Source organism: Sminthopsis crassicaudata, chromosome 3 (genome assembly GCF_048593235.1).
Source record: "Sminthopsis crassicaudata isolate SCR6 chromosome 3, ASM4859323v1, whole genome shotgun sequence".
NCBI lineage: Eukaryota > Metazoa > Chordata > Mammalia > Dasyuromorphia > Dasyuridae > Sminthopsis > Sminthopsis crassicaudata.
This window is the reverse complement of record NC_133619.1, coordinates 147,937,517-147,953,636: the sequence shown is the minus strand read 5'-3', so window position 1 is coordinate 147,953,636 and position 16,120 is coordinate 147,937,517. Positions and strand designations below refer to the sequence as shown.

General features: G+C 36.5%; 1 protein-coding gene across 1 annotated transcript in view; it reads left to right on the top strand.

Annotated features, from left to right (window-relative positions):
- The window catches only part of ABCC4 (ATP binding cassette subfamily C member 4 (PEL blood group)), a 270,694-nt gene extending 261,895 nt beyond the window's left edge, over positions 1 to 8,799 (top strand). The window contains 1 exon segment of the mRNA XM_074299360.1: positions 8,458 to 8,799. Coding sequence (XP_074155461.1) covers positions 8,458 to 8,565 — 108 coding nt within the window. The 3' untranslated portion in view covers positions 8,566 to 8,799.
- Positions 8,800 to 16,120: the final 7,321 nt, after the last annotated feature.

The window sequence follows — 16,120 nt, the reverse complement described above, 5'->3', positions numbered from 1 at the left end:
TTTTGACTGACTTATCAGGTAATCCCTTTCTGCCATGTGATTGCTTCTCTGCTGATTGATTAAATCAGAGTCCTGGCCTTCTAAAGGTTCTTTGGGTGTAACATCAGCTGCCATCATGCCCCAAGTCTTTTTTGCCTGGGGCCCTGGACCTGGGCCCCTCATCCCATTTCCCTGAATTATTCTACACTCTGATGCCCAATGGAGTCCTCTGTTGCATTTTGGACATGGGGTTTTAGGTCTTCTCTTACCCTGTCTTCTCACTGTATCTCCATACCTACACTGAGCTCTTAGATGTCCAATTTTTCCACATTGAAAACATCTCTGAGTTTCTCTAGAAGTCCCTTGCCAGGAGGGACCCTGTCTTTCCACATTCATCATTGTCCGGGTGTAAAAAGCATTTGTTCCCACTGTAGCACAGCGTCTTATTATCTCCTCTAAAGGAGCATCTTTGTCTAATCCCCATATAATTCTTTTGCAAATCTCATTGGCATTTTCCTTAGCCAGATGTCTGGTCATTATTTCTGTAGCTGAATTTTCTCCAATAGTTCTTTTGACAGCAGTTTGCAAACGTCCCACAAAATCTGCAAAAGGTTCATTGGGACCTTGCTGTATTTTAGTGAAAGCCTCTCCGCGATCTTTCTGTCCAGGGAGGACACCCCAAGCTTTTATTGCAGCCTTAGCAATTTGTTCATATATTGTCATGGTATAATTAATCTGTTCCGAATTCTCTCCATACCGACCTTCACCAGCCAAGTGCTCAAAAGTGAATTGTGTGTTAACTCCTATTTCCAAATTGCATCTGACTTGAATTTTACATAATTCATGAAATTCCGAAAGCCATAATAAATTTTCTCCAGGTTCCAGGCATATCCTTGCTATGGATTTCCAATCATTCGGGGTTAGGACTTCATAAGACAAACCATCTAGTAACATTTTGACATAAGCTGATGTAGTCCCATAAAGGGTACAACCTTTTTTCAAATCCTTAATTTTATTCAAATCTAAAGGTGTATATCTTCTCATTTTATGACCTACAGAATCAATATTTTCAATCACAGGATATGCATGTATAAAATCACTTATATCCTGTCCTTCTCTCTTAGCTTTAACCAATGCTTTTTCTAATCTTGTCATAGGCTTAGGCTGCTTCACAGGCAATTCTGTTTGTGTTTCTGCCTCTTCCTCTCCTCCTTCTTGCTCCACCCATGAAGGGTTAATTGAGGGAGGAGATGGGAGGTGCTCCTGTTGCTCAGAATTGTACTTAACTTCATTGTTATCTGATTCATCCTTTTCACCTAGTTTAGTTGACACTTCCCCTCTTTCTTCCTCCACCTCTGAAGGTGGGGTTGATGTGGGCCTGTCAATAATCTGTTCTCTAGGCAGGGTTGAAGCTTCTTCAAGAGAATCATACCATAATTCCTCATTTAAATCCTCTTGCTCTAGGGAAAGATCTTGATCTTTCCTTTTTTCCTCACACTTCCTCCTCTGTTCATTTTTAGAACTTTTCCTTCTCCTACAACTTGCTTGATAGTTTAAGGCTAATTGAACTATATTGTAGATATAAAATACTTCTGCAGAAATTGAACGAGGCCCATTTTTTGCTTGAAATTCTTTCATTTCATATCCCACTAGCTTCCATTTATCTACATCTATCTTTTCTTCCTCTAAGAACCAAGGGGATGTGCGTCTTAATGCAGCCAAGAGTTTAGCAATCTGTACCCAGGTTACAAGTAAACTCTGCTCCTCAATTATCTTGATTATACTCTCTATAGTACCACTCCTGAATGGAGCTGAGGTTGCGTCTGGGGCTGAGGTTGAGTCGGCTGAGGTCCAGGGATTGAATATAGCTAACATCTGCCCCATTTCAGCTATAAGAGATTCCTGGTTTAGCCCTTAACAAGTTAAGTTCCTTATTTATCTATTAGCACGCTCACTTAATCTTTAACAAAATTTCCTCGTTACTCACGGTTCTGGGTCAGAGAGACTGAGATCTAGATTGGAAGCTTTTCCACTGGAATCAGGACTGTGTCTGTCCCTGTTCGGGCGCCAAATTGCGAAGGTCTGGTCTAGCTCCTCTTGTCAGGATAAGTAAAAGTCCTTGCCCCACGTGTGGACGCCAAATGTAACGAGCTGTCGTCTCCAGAAGCTGCTGGATCGCTCTCTGGGAAGAGATCTGCTGTGTCTTCTACTCAAATCTCTCCGACAGATTCTTCTTCCTGTAATGAACCGTTGTCTCCAGGCAGTTGCTGTTAACTCTTGTCCTTAGAAGTGACTTCCCTTCCTGCAGAGAGCCCCGTCAGGCCTGATGTAATGCAGAGAGTCTTCTTCTTTCTCTGAGAGTCCTCTCTTTTATTCTCCCAGAGAATGGGCGTGGGATAATGCAAGGGCTTCTGGGAAGAACCACCCCAGCCAATGAGCTTGCCCCCTCTATCAAGTCAACCTGAGTTCTCACCTTGTAATTGTCCAGAAAACCTGAATTCTCACCTTGTCACTGTCCAGACAACCTCAGTTCTCACTTAGTAATCCTAACACCAAAGAGTATAGGCAGTTCAGATAGTCTTTGGCTAGATTATGGAAGTGCTTGTTTTATTTCTTAAGTTCAGAATAAAAAGGTTTGAAGAAACCACTGTAATATATGGGCTAGTGAGCTAATTAGGGACAAGAAAAGATTGCCTTGCAATGCTGAGGGCCCAGTTGATACTAGCTAACAAAAATTGATGGTGCACCCATCGGAACTGTTTCTTGATTTACTCTAGTATCCTTCAACAATATAAAGGTAATATTGAAGGTAATGGATGGTGGGAAGTAATTAAAGACTGAGGTGTTAACAACCAAGATCAATGATACAATGAGGGGGCAAAGGATTCATAACAAGAGGAGGATGGAAAAGTGGATTGGCTACCATGGCCAATCATCATCAATTTATCATCAAGGTGATAAAGGAAGGAGAGTGTTGCTATGGGAGTTATGACCTGGGAAAGAACTAGGTTGTGATATGGACAGAAAGCAAAATTTAGGGCCTTAGGTCAGAAGGAGGGATGGAATGACAAGAGATTGTGATCAGATAAGGAAATATCAGAATTCAAGAATATAGAAGTGGAGCATTTGTAGGTGATGGCAAGATTAAGGGTATCTTCTGTGGTTGATTTAGAGTAGAGGAGTAAATCATATAAAGTAATTTGAGGAAGTTTGAGATTAAGATATTTGAGAAAGTATCAATATGTACATTGAAATCTCTTAACATGAGAGCAGGAGTTGAGGAGGGAAAAAAATTCTGAGCCAGGCATTGACTGACATGCATACCAGATCTGATAAATTTGCATTTTCCCATAAAATATAAAATCATTGTGAGGCTGTGTGACATAGTCTTTAGAATCAAAGAAGACCTTCTGTGATCAGATCCCTGATTTACACTGGTCTTGTTACCCTAGAAAAGTCTTTTAAACTTTAAGTGCCCCCAGGCAATTCTTTTTAAAAATTCATCAATAACTCTGATTTCTCCCAGTATTCCTCCTATGTAACAATTGGTTTTTTGAAGAAAAAAACAATAGGGGGAAAAAATCAGCATAACTGATCAATACTTTGAAAAAGTCTGAACTTAACATTCAATGTTCAAGACTTGTGCCCTCCCAAAACTGCATATGTCTTTGGTGGCTGTGGCTCCACGTATCTATTTTTTGGAGCCAAGCTTGTTCTTTGTAATTACGCAACATTCAGTTTTGATTTTTTTTTTTTAATAGTTCTTTCAATTGTTGCAGTCATCATGTATTTTTTTTTTCCTTGACTCTGCTTATTTCATTATGCATCAGTTCTTGTAGGTTTTTTCATGCTTCTCTGTATTCTTTGGCATAAGGAATTCCTTACTGAGAATTTCCTATAACAGTAGAATTGTGTCTCTTTATTTTTGTAAATTTATTTGTTCTATTTACTGTTTGTTACATTTTGAGATCCAGGTTGTCTCCCTCCCTCACTTTCAACCCCATGTTAAAGAAGGCCAACATTTTTTGGGGGAAGGGGGAGCAAATGTGTCTAGGCTCTCTTTTTTCATCGTGGTTTTCAGGTAGTCCAATAATTATTAAATTGTCTCTTCTGGATCTATTTTTCAGGTTAATTGTTTTTTCTTTTTTGATTTTGTTTGTTTGATTTGTTTAACTTGATGTCTCATTGAGTCATTCAATTCCATTTTTTCTATTCTAAATTTTTAGTGAATTATTTCTTCATTTAGCTTTTTTTTTTTTTTTTTTTTAATTTCCTTTTGCATTTGGCCATTTGAACTTTTAAATGAGTTTTTTTGTTCATTGGATTTTTTTTTTCCATTTCATCAATTCTGTTTTTTAGGCAATTGTTCTCTTTTCCATTTCACCAATTCTGTTTTTTTAAGGAATTTTCTTTTTCCATTTAGCCAAATCTATTTTTTAAGGAGTGATTTTCTTCAAACAATTTCTGTTTGCTTTTCCAAAGCTCTAATTTCCTTTCCCCATTTTTCTTCTCTCTTTTAAGATCCTTTTTGAATTCTTCCAAGAGAGCCTTTTAAGTTGGAGAGCAATTATATATCACTCTTTGAGGCTTTACCTAGAGATTCCTTGCCTTTAGTATCCGCAAAGTTTGAGGTCTATTCTCTGCCTCCATAATAGCTATCTATGGTTTGACTTTTTTGCTCATTTTTAAAGGTTGAAATCTGCTCTTAAGGGAGAGGGGAGATTGTCTCACGCTTCCTCAACAGGCAACAACAGCAACTTCACACTGTCCTGGGGCCGGTGCTGCTGGTTTTCTTGCCATGCTGGGTGGGCCTGGCCTAAACATACATATATGATGCGTGTGTGTGTGTGTGTATGTATCAATTCTTTCTCTGGAGATAGATAAGTTTCCTTCATTAATCTTTTGCAGTTGATTTAAACATTCATATTACACAGGATTAGTTTAGTCATTCATGATTCCTCTTTAAACATTATGGCTGTTATCATATGTGACAGTCTTTTGGTTCTGCTTATTTCATTATGTATTATTTCCTGTAAGTCTTTCCCTTGTTTTTCTAAAAATCAGTCTGCTTGTCATTTCCCATAGTACAGTAGTATTCCATCACAGTCATAGAGCACAACTAATTCAGCCATTCACCAGGTTATGGGTATCCTCTTAATTTCCAGTTCTTTGCCACAACAAAGAGAGTTTTGATTTGTTTTGTTTTGGGGGGTGTGTGTGTGTTTATAGGTGTATTTTAAATATATATATATATATATATATATATATATATATATATATATGTGCATATTTTGAACATAAAGATTCTTTTCCCTTTTCCCTGATCATCTTGGAAAACAGACATAATAGTAGTATTGCTGAGTTAAAGGGTATAACTCATTGGGCATAATTCTAAATTGTTCTCTGAAATGGTTGGATCAGTTCATAATTCTACCAACAGAGCATTAGTGTTATGTGGGATAGGGTAGCGACCACCAACACAATCAGAGTCCAAGTATGACTACAGGAAAACATTTATTTCTTTTTCTTGAGAAAAGGTGCACAGTCTCTGACATACGAAGTTGGATTTGAGACAACACATAACAAGCAAGGGGCAGTCCCTTTTTGCTCCCTAATTGTGAACTCCCCTCTCCAACTCCCTGGCTCCTTTCCCCACTGGCTGAGGTTTCTAAAAATGTGAGGTAAGAAATACTGAGGCTATCAAATGCTTAACTGGGCAGGATGTTTCCCACTCCAGTTCCTGCCCAAAGGAGCCTACAGCTTACATTATTTTGAGGGAGGTAGCCTCCACTCTTGACCACCCTCTAATGTCCCGGTGGGTTTCAGCCCCTCCAATTCAAGTTCCATTTGTTCAGTTCAACCTTAACAACTGTGGAAACCAATAAATGCTTATCCATTTCTCACAGTATCCTAGTTTTTCCACACCCCCTCCAAAATATGCTATTTTCCCCAATCTGAGAGATGTGAGGTGGTACCTCAAAATTGTTTTAATTTACATTTCTTTAATTAATAATGATTTAGAATTTTTTTCACATGAACCTTGATTTCTTTTTCCAAAAACTGCCTGTTCATATTCTTTATCCCTTTATCCATTAGGGAACAATGCACCTTTTAATAAATTTGAATTAATTCTCTATATAGTTGAGATATAAAACCTTTATTTGAGAGACTGCCTAGGGTCTCATTTTTTTAAAAGATAGATGATAAGAAAGAGATAATAGAGAAAGACAAAAACAAACAAGGCTAGCCCTGTACTGAAAGGAAAATAAGTTTAAAGCTAGGCATTTTAGTCTCTAATTCTAAGATCATTTTAGTATAATCTATATTTATTTAGTATATGTATTTATATATATACATATATGTATATATTTAGTATAACATAGAATCATAGAGTATTAAGAGATAGAAAGAACCCTTAGATACTCTCATATGCAATTCTTTCATTTTTGGTCAAAAAACTGAAAGCAAGTGACAAGAGATATGCTTAAGGACACACAACTAGGCAGTAGCAGGAATTAGCATTAGAACCCAGGGCTTAAGATTCCTTTTTACATTGAGATAGTCATGAAATATTAATTTTTTAGGAGTTCCCTAAGCATATAATTATTTTAATGGATATAATCTTCCTGGGGAAAAGTTAAGATTCATTATTTATTCTTTTGTTTCTGATATTTCTGTTTAGAAAAAATTGCCACCGCCGCCCCCCCAAGTGGAGGGGGGAGGCATGTGTGTGTATTAATATATGTGTGTATGTGGTATGTGTGTGTGTGTGTGTATTACATTACATATATATAAAAACCATATAACTGCTTAAAATTTGTCTCCATTAAATTAAGTGTCTGCTTTCAGAATAGCTTGAAAAGCATGAAATGAGTCTGCATGATTGATGTGAAGCCTTTATGTTTATCAAAAGTGAAGCATTTATTTAGTGCTATGCTAAGTGGAAGATGTATAAAGACAAAGATAAAACAGTTTTTCCCTGTGATGCACATCCTTTCTAACAGAGGAATAGCTTATACACATTAAGGTATATAAAATATATATACAAAAGCAAGCTGTTGGGGGAACAGAGTGATGCATCAATGATAATTTTCTTTTAAATAGAAAATATATTTTCAAGTCCCTTGCATGCATAAAAATAATGTACATAGATTTCATCCAGGTGTATTCAAGCATTAGTATAAAATTTCCTACTTTTTTTCTTGTTAAATGATGTTTCAATATACAGAATTTTTATATGTAAGGATATATCTTAAGGTAGCACTTATGGAGACTAACAGGGAAAAAGGATAAAGCTACACATATTATATAGGTGTTTCAGCAGGCTTTTTTTCCCCTCACATGCAAAGTCTATTAAATCTAACAGTCACTTTGTTGATGGTGCCCACAAATATATTTAGAGCCCGGTTTTACAAAATGGTCCCAGAATAGTATGAATATGAGCCGTGGCACATGACACATGTCAGCTCAGATAGATGGTGCATTTTCTGTTTTAAAGACTCAAACAAAACTTTTCACATTCTTCTTTGAAAAAAAATTACATTTGAAGTCCTTTTTCACCAAACACATTTTTAGATAAGAGCACACAAGTCTTGACATTATTTCATTTTGTTATGCGCATCTGTCAAGGAACAGAGATATGATACAGCTGCTAAAAACTGATGATTGTGGAACAGAGAGACTTGACAGCATTTCATTTCCTTTATGTTCTGATTATACATTTATCAGAAAACCTGTATCTCTTGTAGTTCAGCTAGAAATTGGTAGAATTCAAGAACTCAAAGGCTTGGCAAAGAACTGTCCTATTATTTGGTATCATCTTACATTTTAGAGAAGTTGCTTGGTTGAGTCATTGTTAAAGCCTTTCCTTCTCCTTTCATTATTGTGATGCCCTATCCCCAGATCACATTTCTATAGGCCCTATAACTGCTTTACCGCACAAATTAAACACCAGGACATTTCATACATATACTCTGGAGTTTCAATGCTTGTCAATCACAGTTTATAAAATATAGGGATTACAACCTGATATTAACATCCAAATCCATTGTGCTCATTTTATGTGTGAAAATGAGAAATCCTTGTGCAGAAGGAAGATTTCACAGCCTCTTTTGTCACTCTGTTTTTTAATTTATCTCCATGTTTTGAGCCGGTAAAAATTATTTTACTTAGCAGTTTAAGGTCGTGATAAAAACATTATCTGTAAATCTGAATGATCAGAACTAAAGTGGATCTATCCACAGGTTGTTCAGTCTGGCTCTGGTAAGGATTTTAATGGGATTAATTCTTCAGAAGAATAAACACCTGTTTCTTTGGACTCTGCTTTAACCATGATGCCTATTTGTTTTTGTTAGACAAATATAAGATGCTTATAACTCACAAAGGATCAGAAAAGAGTGACAATGAATATAACATAAGTTTCAGTAAGATTTAAAAAAAAAAAAAAAAGATTTTTATTTGCACTTTCTTTTTTTTTAGGTGTACTTCAGAAGAAATTATCCAGAAGTTACTCAAAATGGTTACGTAGTTACGAACACTTCAAGTGAGCAGTCCTCAGGCCTAATTGTTTTTGAGACAGCACTGTGAACTCAGAAGAATGAAAATGTTATGTCCAGATCATTAAACTCTAATGGGATCCTCTTGGAGCAGATGGACAACTTTTAACAGTGATTTTTGCACTATATGACTAGATTGTATTTTTGTTATTCTTAACATAAAAACATATTTATGTACCATATGTTGTTTATACAAATATTTTCTAGTTTCATCCAATAATTTTAAGTGCTAATGAAACAAAATTATTTCTCGTTTTTATTCAAAGGCTGTTTTTGTGTTTTGTTTTTTAACCAAATCAAAGGGGGCAAGACATAAATAAAAGAAGTCAACCAGGTGATGTGTCCTCACAGACTTCAACCAAAGCTAATGTAGGTGTATAAGCAATCATTCATACTTAGATGTACTTTTTAATTTTCTCAAATGTGCATATTTTCAAATAGTATCAGGGATTCTATAACTTGAATGATGTGTGAAGTTGCCACTTTAAGTCTCACCTTTTCTCTTGGATGTTTGTAGGTTTGTATATTTTAAATGTCCCTATATAAAGTAGTCCAGAGCATGGAAGAAAATGTAACGGATATAATTCATGCTTTAGAAGTACTTTGGATACATGTGGCAAAAACAGAAATTTCAGCTTTAATTATCAATTCAAGCTCAAGAGGCAATGTCAAAATATTGGGAGAGCCTAGTTTTATTTTATAGTTTTTCTAGACAGAATAAGGGAGGCTAATGTAAGCTTTCTCAAATTAGATATCCACTTATCTAATCTCAGAGAACATAGACATATATTCATTGTAACCATTCATCTTTTAGATTTATCTCAACTATTCAGGGATTAGCAAGGGTGGGCAAACGTTTATCAGTTTTGTACTGAACATGGTGAAAATTTTTTAAAAGATACACACTAATCCTCAATTAACTGGAATGCTTGGGGAATGAAAAAATGTCCTTAGGACATGTCATGGAGATTACGTCCTTAGATGAGTTCTTTCTTAGGTTTTGTGTATTTTTAGTGAATGAAGGAAGAATACATACAGGCTATGACCACTGAGCAGAATAGCTTTCCTGCACTCTTTTCTTTTGGCCTCCTTACTTGCTGCTCCTAGTTTGGGCTTCCTTTCTCTTTCTTCATGTGGTCACTTTCCTTTTTTTCTATCCTTCCTTGTTGGTACTCAGTCCTTTTTCCCTCCCTTTCACCCCTCCATCTCCTAAGGTTACTTAATTTAGGTCATCCTTCAGTTAAAGTGCCTTGGACTTCAGGTCTTCTACAGCTCCTTTCTTGAGTATATTTGATTTTTGAATAGGTCTTGTGGTTGTGGAGTCTACATGTGACTTGTACCGTCACAAAAAAAAAAGTAGTAGCCAGTTGAAGTTCTAATTAATTGGGTTCCAATTAATCCAAGTTTTTTACTATAATAGTAAAATATGTTTTCAAGACCTTCTTGATTTCCTTAATGTATAACTTCCCCAAAATTGCATATAAGCTTTTTTTTTTTTTTTTTTTTTTAAGGACCTTGGGGATATAACTAGATGGAGTGGACTGTTATATGTGTGTATATATATACATATATATACATCCCCAAAAACATCTATATTTTTAAAAAAAAACAAATTTTGTAGGTATCCCCACAGAAACCACAGACTTTGTGGCATTAAGCCTTAAAAGAGTGGACTATGCAAACAGACTCAATAAGTAACCACTCATTGGTTTAGTGTTTATGATTTCATTGTTTATTTTTAGTCATGTAAATAAAACAACATTATAGTCATTCATTTTTGTTTTGGGAAAATTGAAACAGCTATAATGTTGATGACAGTGGTTAAAAGCAATAGAAGACATTTAAAATGTATCTGTGTTTATCTTGTGTATAGAGGGTAACAGTGGTTACATAAATATATTCTTCTTTCTTGTTTTAACCTCATTGTCTTAGCACTTTTTAAAATGAAACATTTAAATATAATTGAAATAAATTGCAATTTTAATCTTATTGAATTCCCTATTTTTTCTTTGTAAGAAAAGTACTATTTCTTTAGTTTTTTCTCCCTAAATATCTTTTTTCTTTCTTTCTTTCTTTTTCGCTCCTTCCCTGCTTCTCTTTCTTCCCTCCTTCCCTCTTTCCCTCTTTCTTCCCTCCCTCTTTTTTTTTCTCTTTTTCTTTCTTTCTTTCTTTATCATGAATACCATGAATGTAGAATGGATGAGACCTGGCATCTTAACTGATATGAAGAGTGACAGTGAAGAATGGAGGGTGATGCCTGGATTATGGACCTGTATAACTTAAAAAGCTTATAGTACCAGGCAGCTACGTGACACAGTGGACAGAGCACCATCCCTGAAGTCAGGATGACCTGAGTTTAAATCTGGTCTCAGGCACTTAACACTTCCCAGCTGTGTTACCCTGGGCAAGTCACTTAACCCCAATTGCCTCAGCAAAAAAAAAAGCTTACAGTGTCTTCAACAGAAATAGCAAAATTGGATGTTTTGGCTGAGAAAGATAATGAGATCTTTTTTGAAGTATATTTGTGACAATCACTTAATAGATATCTAATAGGCAGGTGGTAATAATGAACTGGAAGTCGGTTTCTTGTTCATTTTGTTTCCTTTTCTTTTGGTATTTCCTCTTTTTTTTACTTTTATGATCAAGCTCTGCTCCTGGAATAAAGGGATTGCTGTCCCAAGCTCCTTATGCAGCTAACTCTGTGCGTTGACTTTGAGCACAGGGGCCCCTCATGTGTGCAGGGAAAATAGCCTGGTTTTCCAGAGTTTGCCTTCTAAGCCAGGACTGGGAGTTGCCCCCCTGCTGTGCTTCTTTGCAGAGCCAGAAAACTAAAGGTCTTAGTTGCTGATTTGCTGTGATTATGACCCTCTCAGGGACTTTCCCAGACTCTGAGCTGGACGAACACACTTTTCTCCCCAGTGAGACTGACCTTTCTTCAAGTTTTTCCAGTCTGTCTTGAGCTAGAGAGTTGTTTCAGTCAGACTCTGTTCAGAGGCTCAGTTTCATGTGGCTTTCTAGGGAACCTGAGAGAGCTTGAGCAGCTTCCTGACTTTATTCCTGCATCATGGCTCCACCTGGACTGGGATCCTGAAAGGTGAGGGTTTGAATTAGATTGGGATCTGGAAGTAATATTGAGAGGAATGATAACTAAAACCTCAGAGCTGATGGGACCATCAAGAAAGTGAATGTGGACATGGAAGAGAAGAGGGTTTAAAACAGTGCTTTGAGGTATACCCATACATAGAGGGGATTAGCACATAAATGTGGCTGCAGTTCAAAGGAAAACCCAAGCCACAATTATGTCATGAAAACTAGTAGAGAGTAGAGAGGCAAAGAGAACAGTCAAATATCAAATCCTGCAAAGATATCAAGAAGAGTAAATGACCTTTGGATTCAGCAATTAAGAACTCAATATCCTTGAAGTGAAGTTTCAGGAGAGTGTGATAAAGCCTTATTGAAACATATGATGAGTCAGATAGCTTTTTTCTAGGAGTATGGCTATGAAAAGAAAGAGATGGCACAGTAATAGTTTGAGGGAAAGACAGGATGAAGTGAAAATATGTTAAGGGAAAGGGAATATCTAGATATATTTTTAAGCAATTAGTGGATTAAGTGTGGCAGGATCCTTAAAGAGACTGGAATAATTAGAAGTACCCGAAGAGTACACATATTATCAAAGAGAATGACCACTAAGACTAGAACAAAAGATGATAGAGTTGGGGATGATTTTTAAGTTTATTTCAAGATGTAGAATTGAAGAGAAATTAGAGCTCACAAAAGATGACTTCAGACCAGAGCATATTTAAATTACACGATGTAGCCTACTGATATTCTCCAGCTAACTGTTCTCAGATGACAATGTGAATTTTGCCATAAACTAGTTTCTATTTGTATATTAGTATAGATACAAATATAAACATTTCACTTGTGTGCTTTTCTATAGATGAGCACTGTCTGCATGAAGTCAGTCAGTCCTTTCAATGAAACTTTGATCATTTGGTATAGTGGAAAAAGTAAACAATGAGTTGGATTTTTTTTTTTTATACTTCTCTGCTATTTGTTTTGGCATTGTATACATAGTGCATTTTTAGAGCTTTCCTTTCCTCATGGGATTCTTGGAAGATTTAAAAAAAAAAAAAAGACACGAACACATTTTCTCCTCATCTAGGAACTGGGCATTTCATACCAAATATAATCCTGGAAAGAAAATAAGAATTTTAAAATTCCTTCAAGTGGGAATTCTAATATGTAGAAAGTTGGTTTGGCACATGAATGTGAAAATCACATTCTCCTTTTTTCACATTATGGAGAAAAAGAAGTGTTTATCAGCTGCTAGTCCTAATGTGCATCTACTGTAATTCTTCATATTCAGTTGCCCTTCAAGAAAATGGTGCAGAAACATGCAACTAAAATTACCCAGGATTGTTCACCAAGTTTACAAAGGTTTTTTGCTAACAGTCATCCCTTAAGGTTTAAATGAAGGAATTAATTTTGTTACAGTAAAAGGAAATATTACTTTATAAACATCTGCTTATGGAATATACTGTTTCAAGGGATAAAAATCGAAAGTAAAAATGAGTTCATAAAGGACTAGGTAAGTTCATAGGATATATATCCAAATTTGTTTGCTTTCATACTTTGATGGATCCATGATCCCATTGATATGAATATTCTGGTGTTTTGTCTTAAATCTATTACAGAAGACTTTTCCATAGTTTCCAAAGTTTTCTACTAGATCTTTAAATATTCCACTAGAACTAATGCAAAAACTCAGACTATCAGCCTTCTCTTGCTCTTACCACATGCACAGCTTATTTCCTTTTTTCAATTTTACATTTACTAGATTAATATTTTATTGCCACTTCTTACACACAAGTCCTTATGAGTAATGGGGTATGGCTTAGTTATACTCCCTATCCGGATGTGTCTCTCCATTGCAATTTCTTTCTTTCCCTTTCTTACTCTCCCAATCAATTCCTCTTTCCCATTCTTCCCATTCTTCTTTTAAGATCAATCAAAATATAACAGAATCACCCCCACTGCTTTTCACCATTTTGTGAAGGGTTGTTTATATAGCATTCCACTATTCTCCACTGTTATGACATTTTGCAAATGTGTTTTTTTTTTTCCTAAATTAGTGTTCTTTGTTACCATGTCTCTTAACTTGGCAAGAAACAGACTTACAGAATCCCAGAGATGGAAAGGACCTAAACAATTATCTAGTACAACCTATACCTGGATTAGATTTCTCCTAAGAAAATACCATGCCCATCCATGACGACCAAGTACACAGGTGGCTAGAGATTTCCTCTAACACTAAGACGCCTGCCTAGTCTAGAAAAGTTAGGCTGATGACTTTGCACATCTTTGTTTCACTTGAGTCCAGTTCACTTGCAAGGCAAAATAACATACTCCTGATATCATTGGTCCTCTGAGAATAAAGGACAAACAACGAACTGTAAGGAATAATAACTGCCCTCCACCTTGTTGGGAGCTAACCAGTTAGTCAGTGCCTCTATTTCTTCCTCTTCCAGCTCTCTTCTGCTGTATGAGGAGTCATACAGCATGTATGTGGATGTCCTATCTAAAGGAATATAAATTTTGATTGCTTATACCTCACAAGGTATTTTGGGATTTGGGACCTAGATTGTTTTTTCTTCTCTCATTTATTCTCTCACTGTTGTTATTTTTCTTTTCAAGAACTGGAACAATTAACTCCTCTCTTATGTAATTTTCATTTATGATTTTTTGGAATACAGCTCTGAAAAACCAGCTTTGATAAAGCCCATTGGGATTCTTTTTCTCATTAGCTTTTTTAATTTCCTTTTGCACCATTCTTAATTCTTTTCCTAATTTTTCCTCTTTCTCTCTTATTAGATTTTCAAAATTCCTTTTGAGCTCTTCCATGCCTTTAGCCTACTTATTTTTCTTAAAAGCTTTGGATATAGGAATTTCGACTTTATCATCTGAGTTTGTATTTTGAGCTTCCTTGTCACTATAGTAATTACGATCAGAAACTTTTTTTGTTATTTGCTTATTTTCCTAGTTTGTTACTCGACTTAACTCTTTATTAATGTAGGGCTCTGTTTGCAGGGTGGAGGGTTCTCTGTCCCATGCTGTTTTCAGAGGTCCTTCTAGGGACCTGATCATAAGCACTCTTTTCTGCCCTGGAACTGTTAGGAATCCCAGATTGATTCTTCCAGTCTACTGCCCTACTGTAGCTGTAAGATCTATTGTACTAAAGCAACAAAATCCTGCTTTGCGGCCTGAGCTGGGACTGCATGCCCAACTCTCACCCCATTGCCACAGACCTTCTCCACTGACCTTCCAAAGCCATCTTTGGGCGGCCCAGCCCCTCATCCAATTCAAAGGTCCTGCCTTACTGATGCTAGAGCTGGGGCTGGGACTGTGCGGGCAAAACCTGCTCTGGGATTCCCACCTTGGCTCCAGAGATCTTTGCCACTGATGTTCCAAGTCATCTGGTGTCTCTAGGATGAGAGGTCTGGAAATCATCAGTACTGCTACTGATTCAGAGATCCTGCTTTGCTGACGCTGATGCTGGGACTGACTCACCGATGTTCCAAATTTTTCTGCTGGGCTTCTAAGTTGCTTTCAGCTAGAAAATGTTCTACTGCATCTTTTTGGGTGTTGTGACATCATTATTTCAAGGAATTTGGAGCACCTTCGGGAAAGATTGGTTGAGTTCCTGTTTTTAATCCACCATCTAGCCCACTGGAATTCAAATGGAGTTACTTGACTATACCTTTCAATCCAAATCACTTTGGCTCTAAAGGATTGACCAATAATGGTCCTAACTCAAACCTCATTTGATCATTGTTTGGGTTTTGTTTTAGCAATTGTTTTTGAGGATCCTCCCATCCCAGATTGATTCTTTTGTGAAGGCAAGTTAAGCCATATTTTGCCTCTATTATATAGCCTTTAATTATTGAATGGATGTTGTTCCAGACAAAATGAGACCTGGGAAGGACCTTAGCTTTAAAAGGCCATCTGTTCCCAAGGCCATCACCAGTTATCCAGGTCTGTGTCTTAACACTAGACTCAGATGACCCTACAGGAGACCCTGATCAGCTCTACCTCATTCAAATCCAATTCACTTGCAAATCAAGACATCCTTCTCCAGAAAAAAAAAGGAAAAGAAAAAAAAAAAGATACATCCCTCCTAGTCCCCTGAGAAGGAAGGATGTACAAGGTAGATTTTAGCTAGGATTTGAAGGAAGCCAGGAAATCTAAGAAGCAGAGATAAAAAGGGAGAGAATTCCTAATATATTTAAGACATAAAATCCTTAGTTTGGATTTTAAAATCTATCATAATGACCCTTTCCTACTTTCCAGTCTTCTTATACTTCTTATACTCCTCCACATATTCCTCAATCGAATGATATTGTATTTCTTACTATTCTTTGCATGTGTCACTCATCTCCATTCTAAAGGCAACTAGATGGCCCAGTGAATAAAGTACCAGGGTTGGGGTGAATTCAAATGTGACTTCAGACACTTCCTCTGGGCAATCTTCTCCTAACATCAACCTCTTTATACTACTGTATTTCTCCTCCTAAGGAATCTCT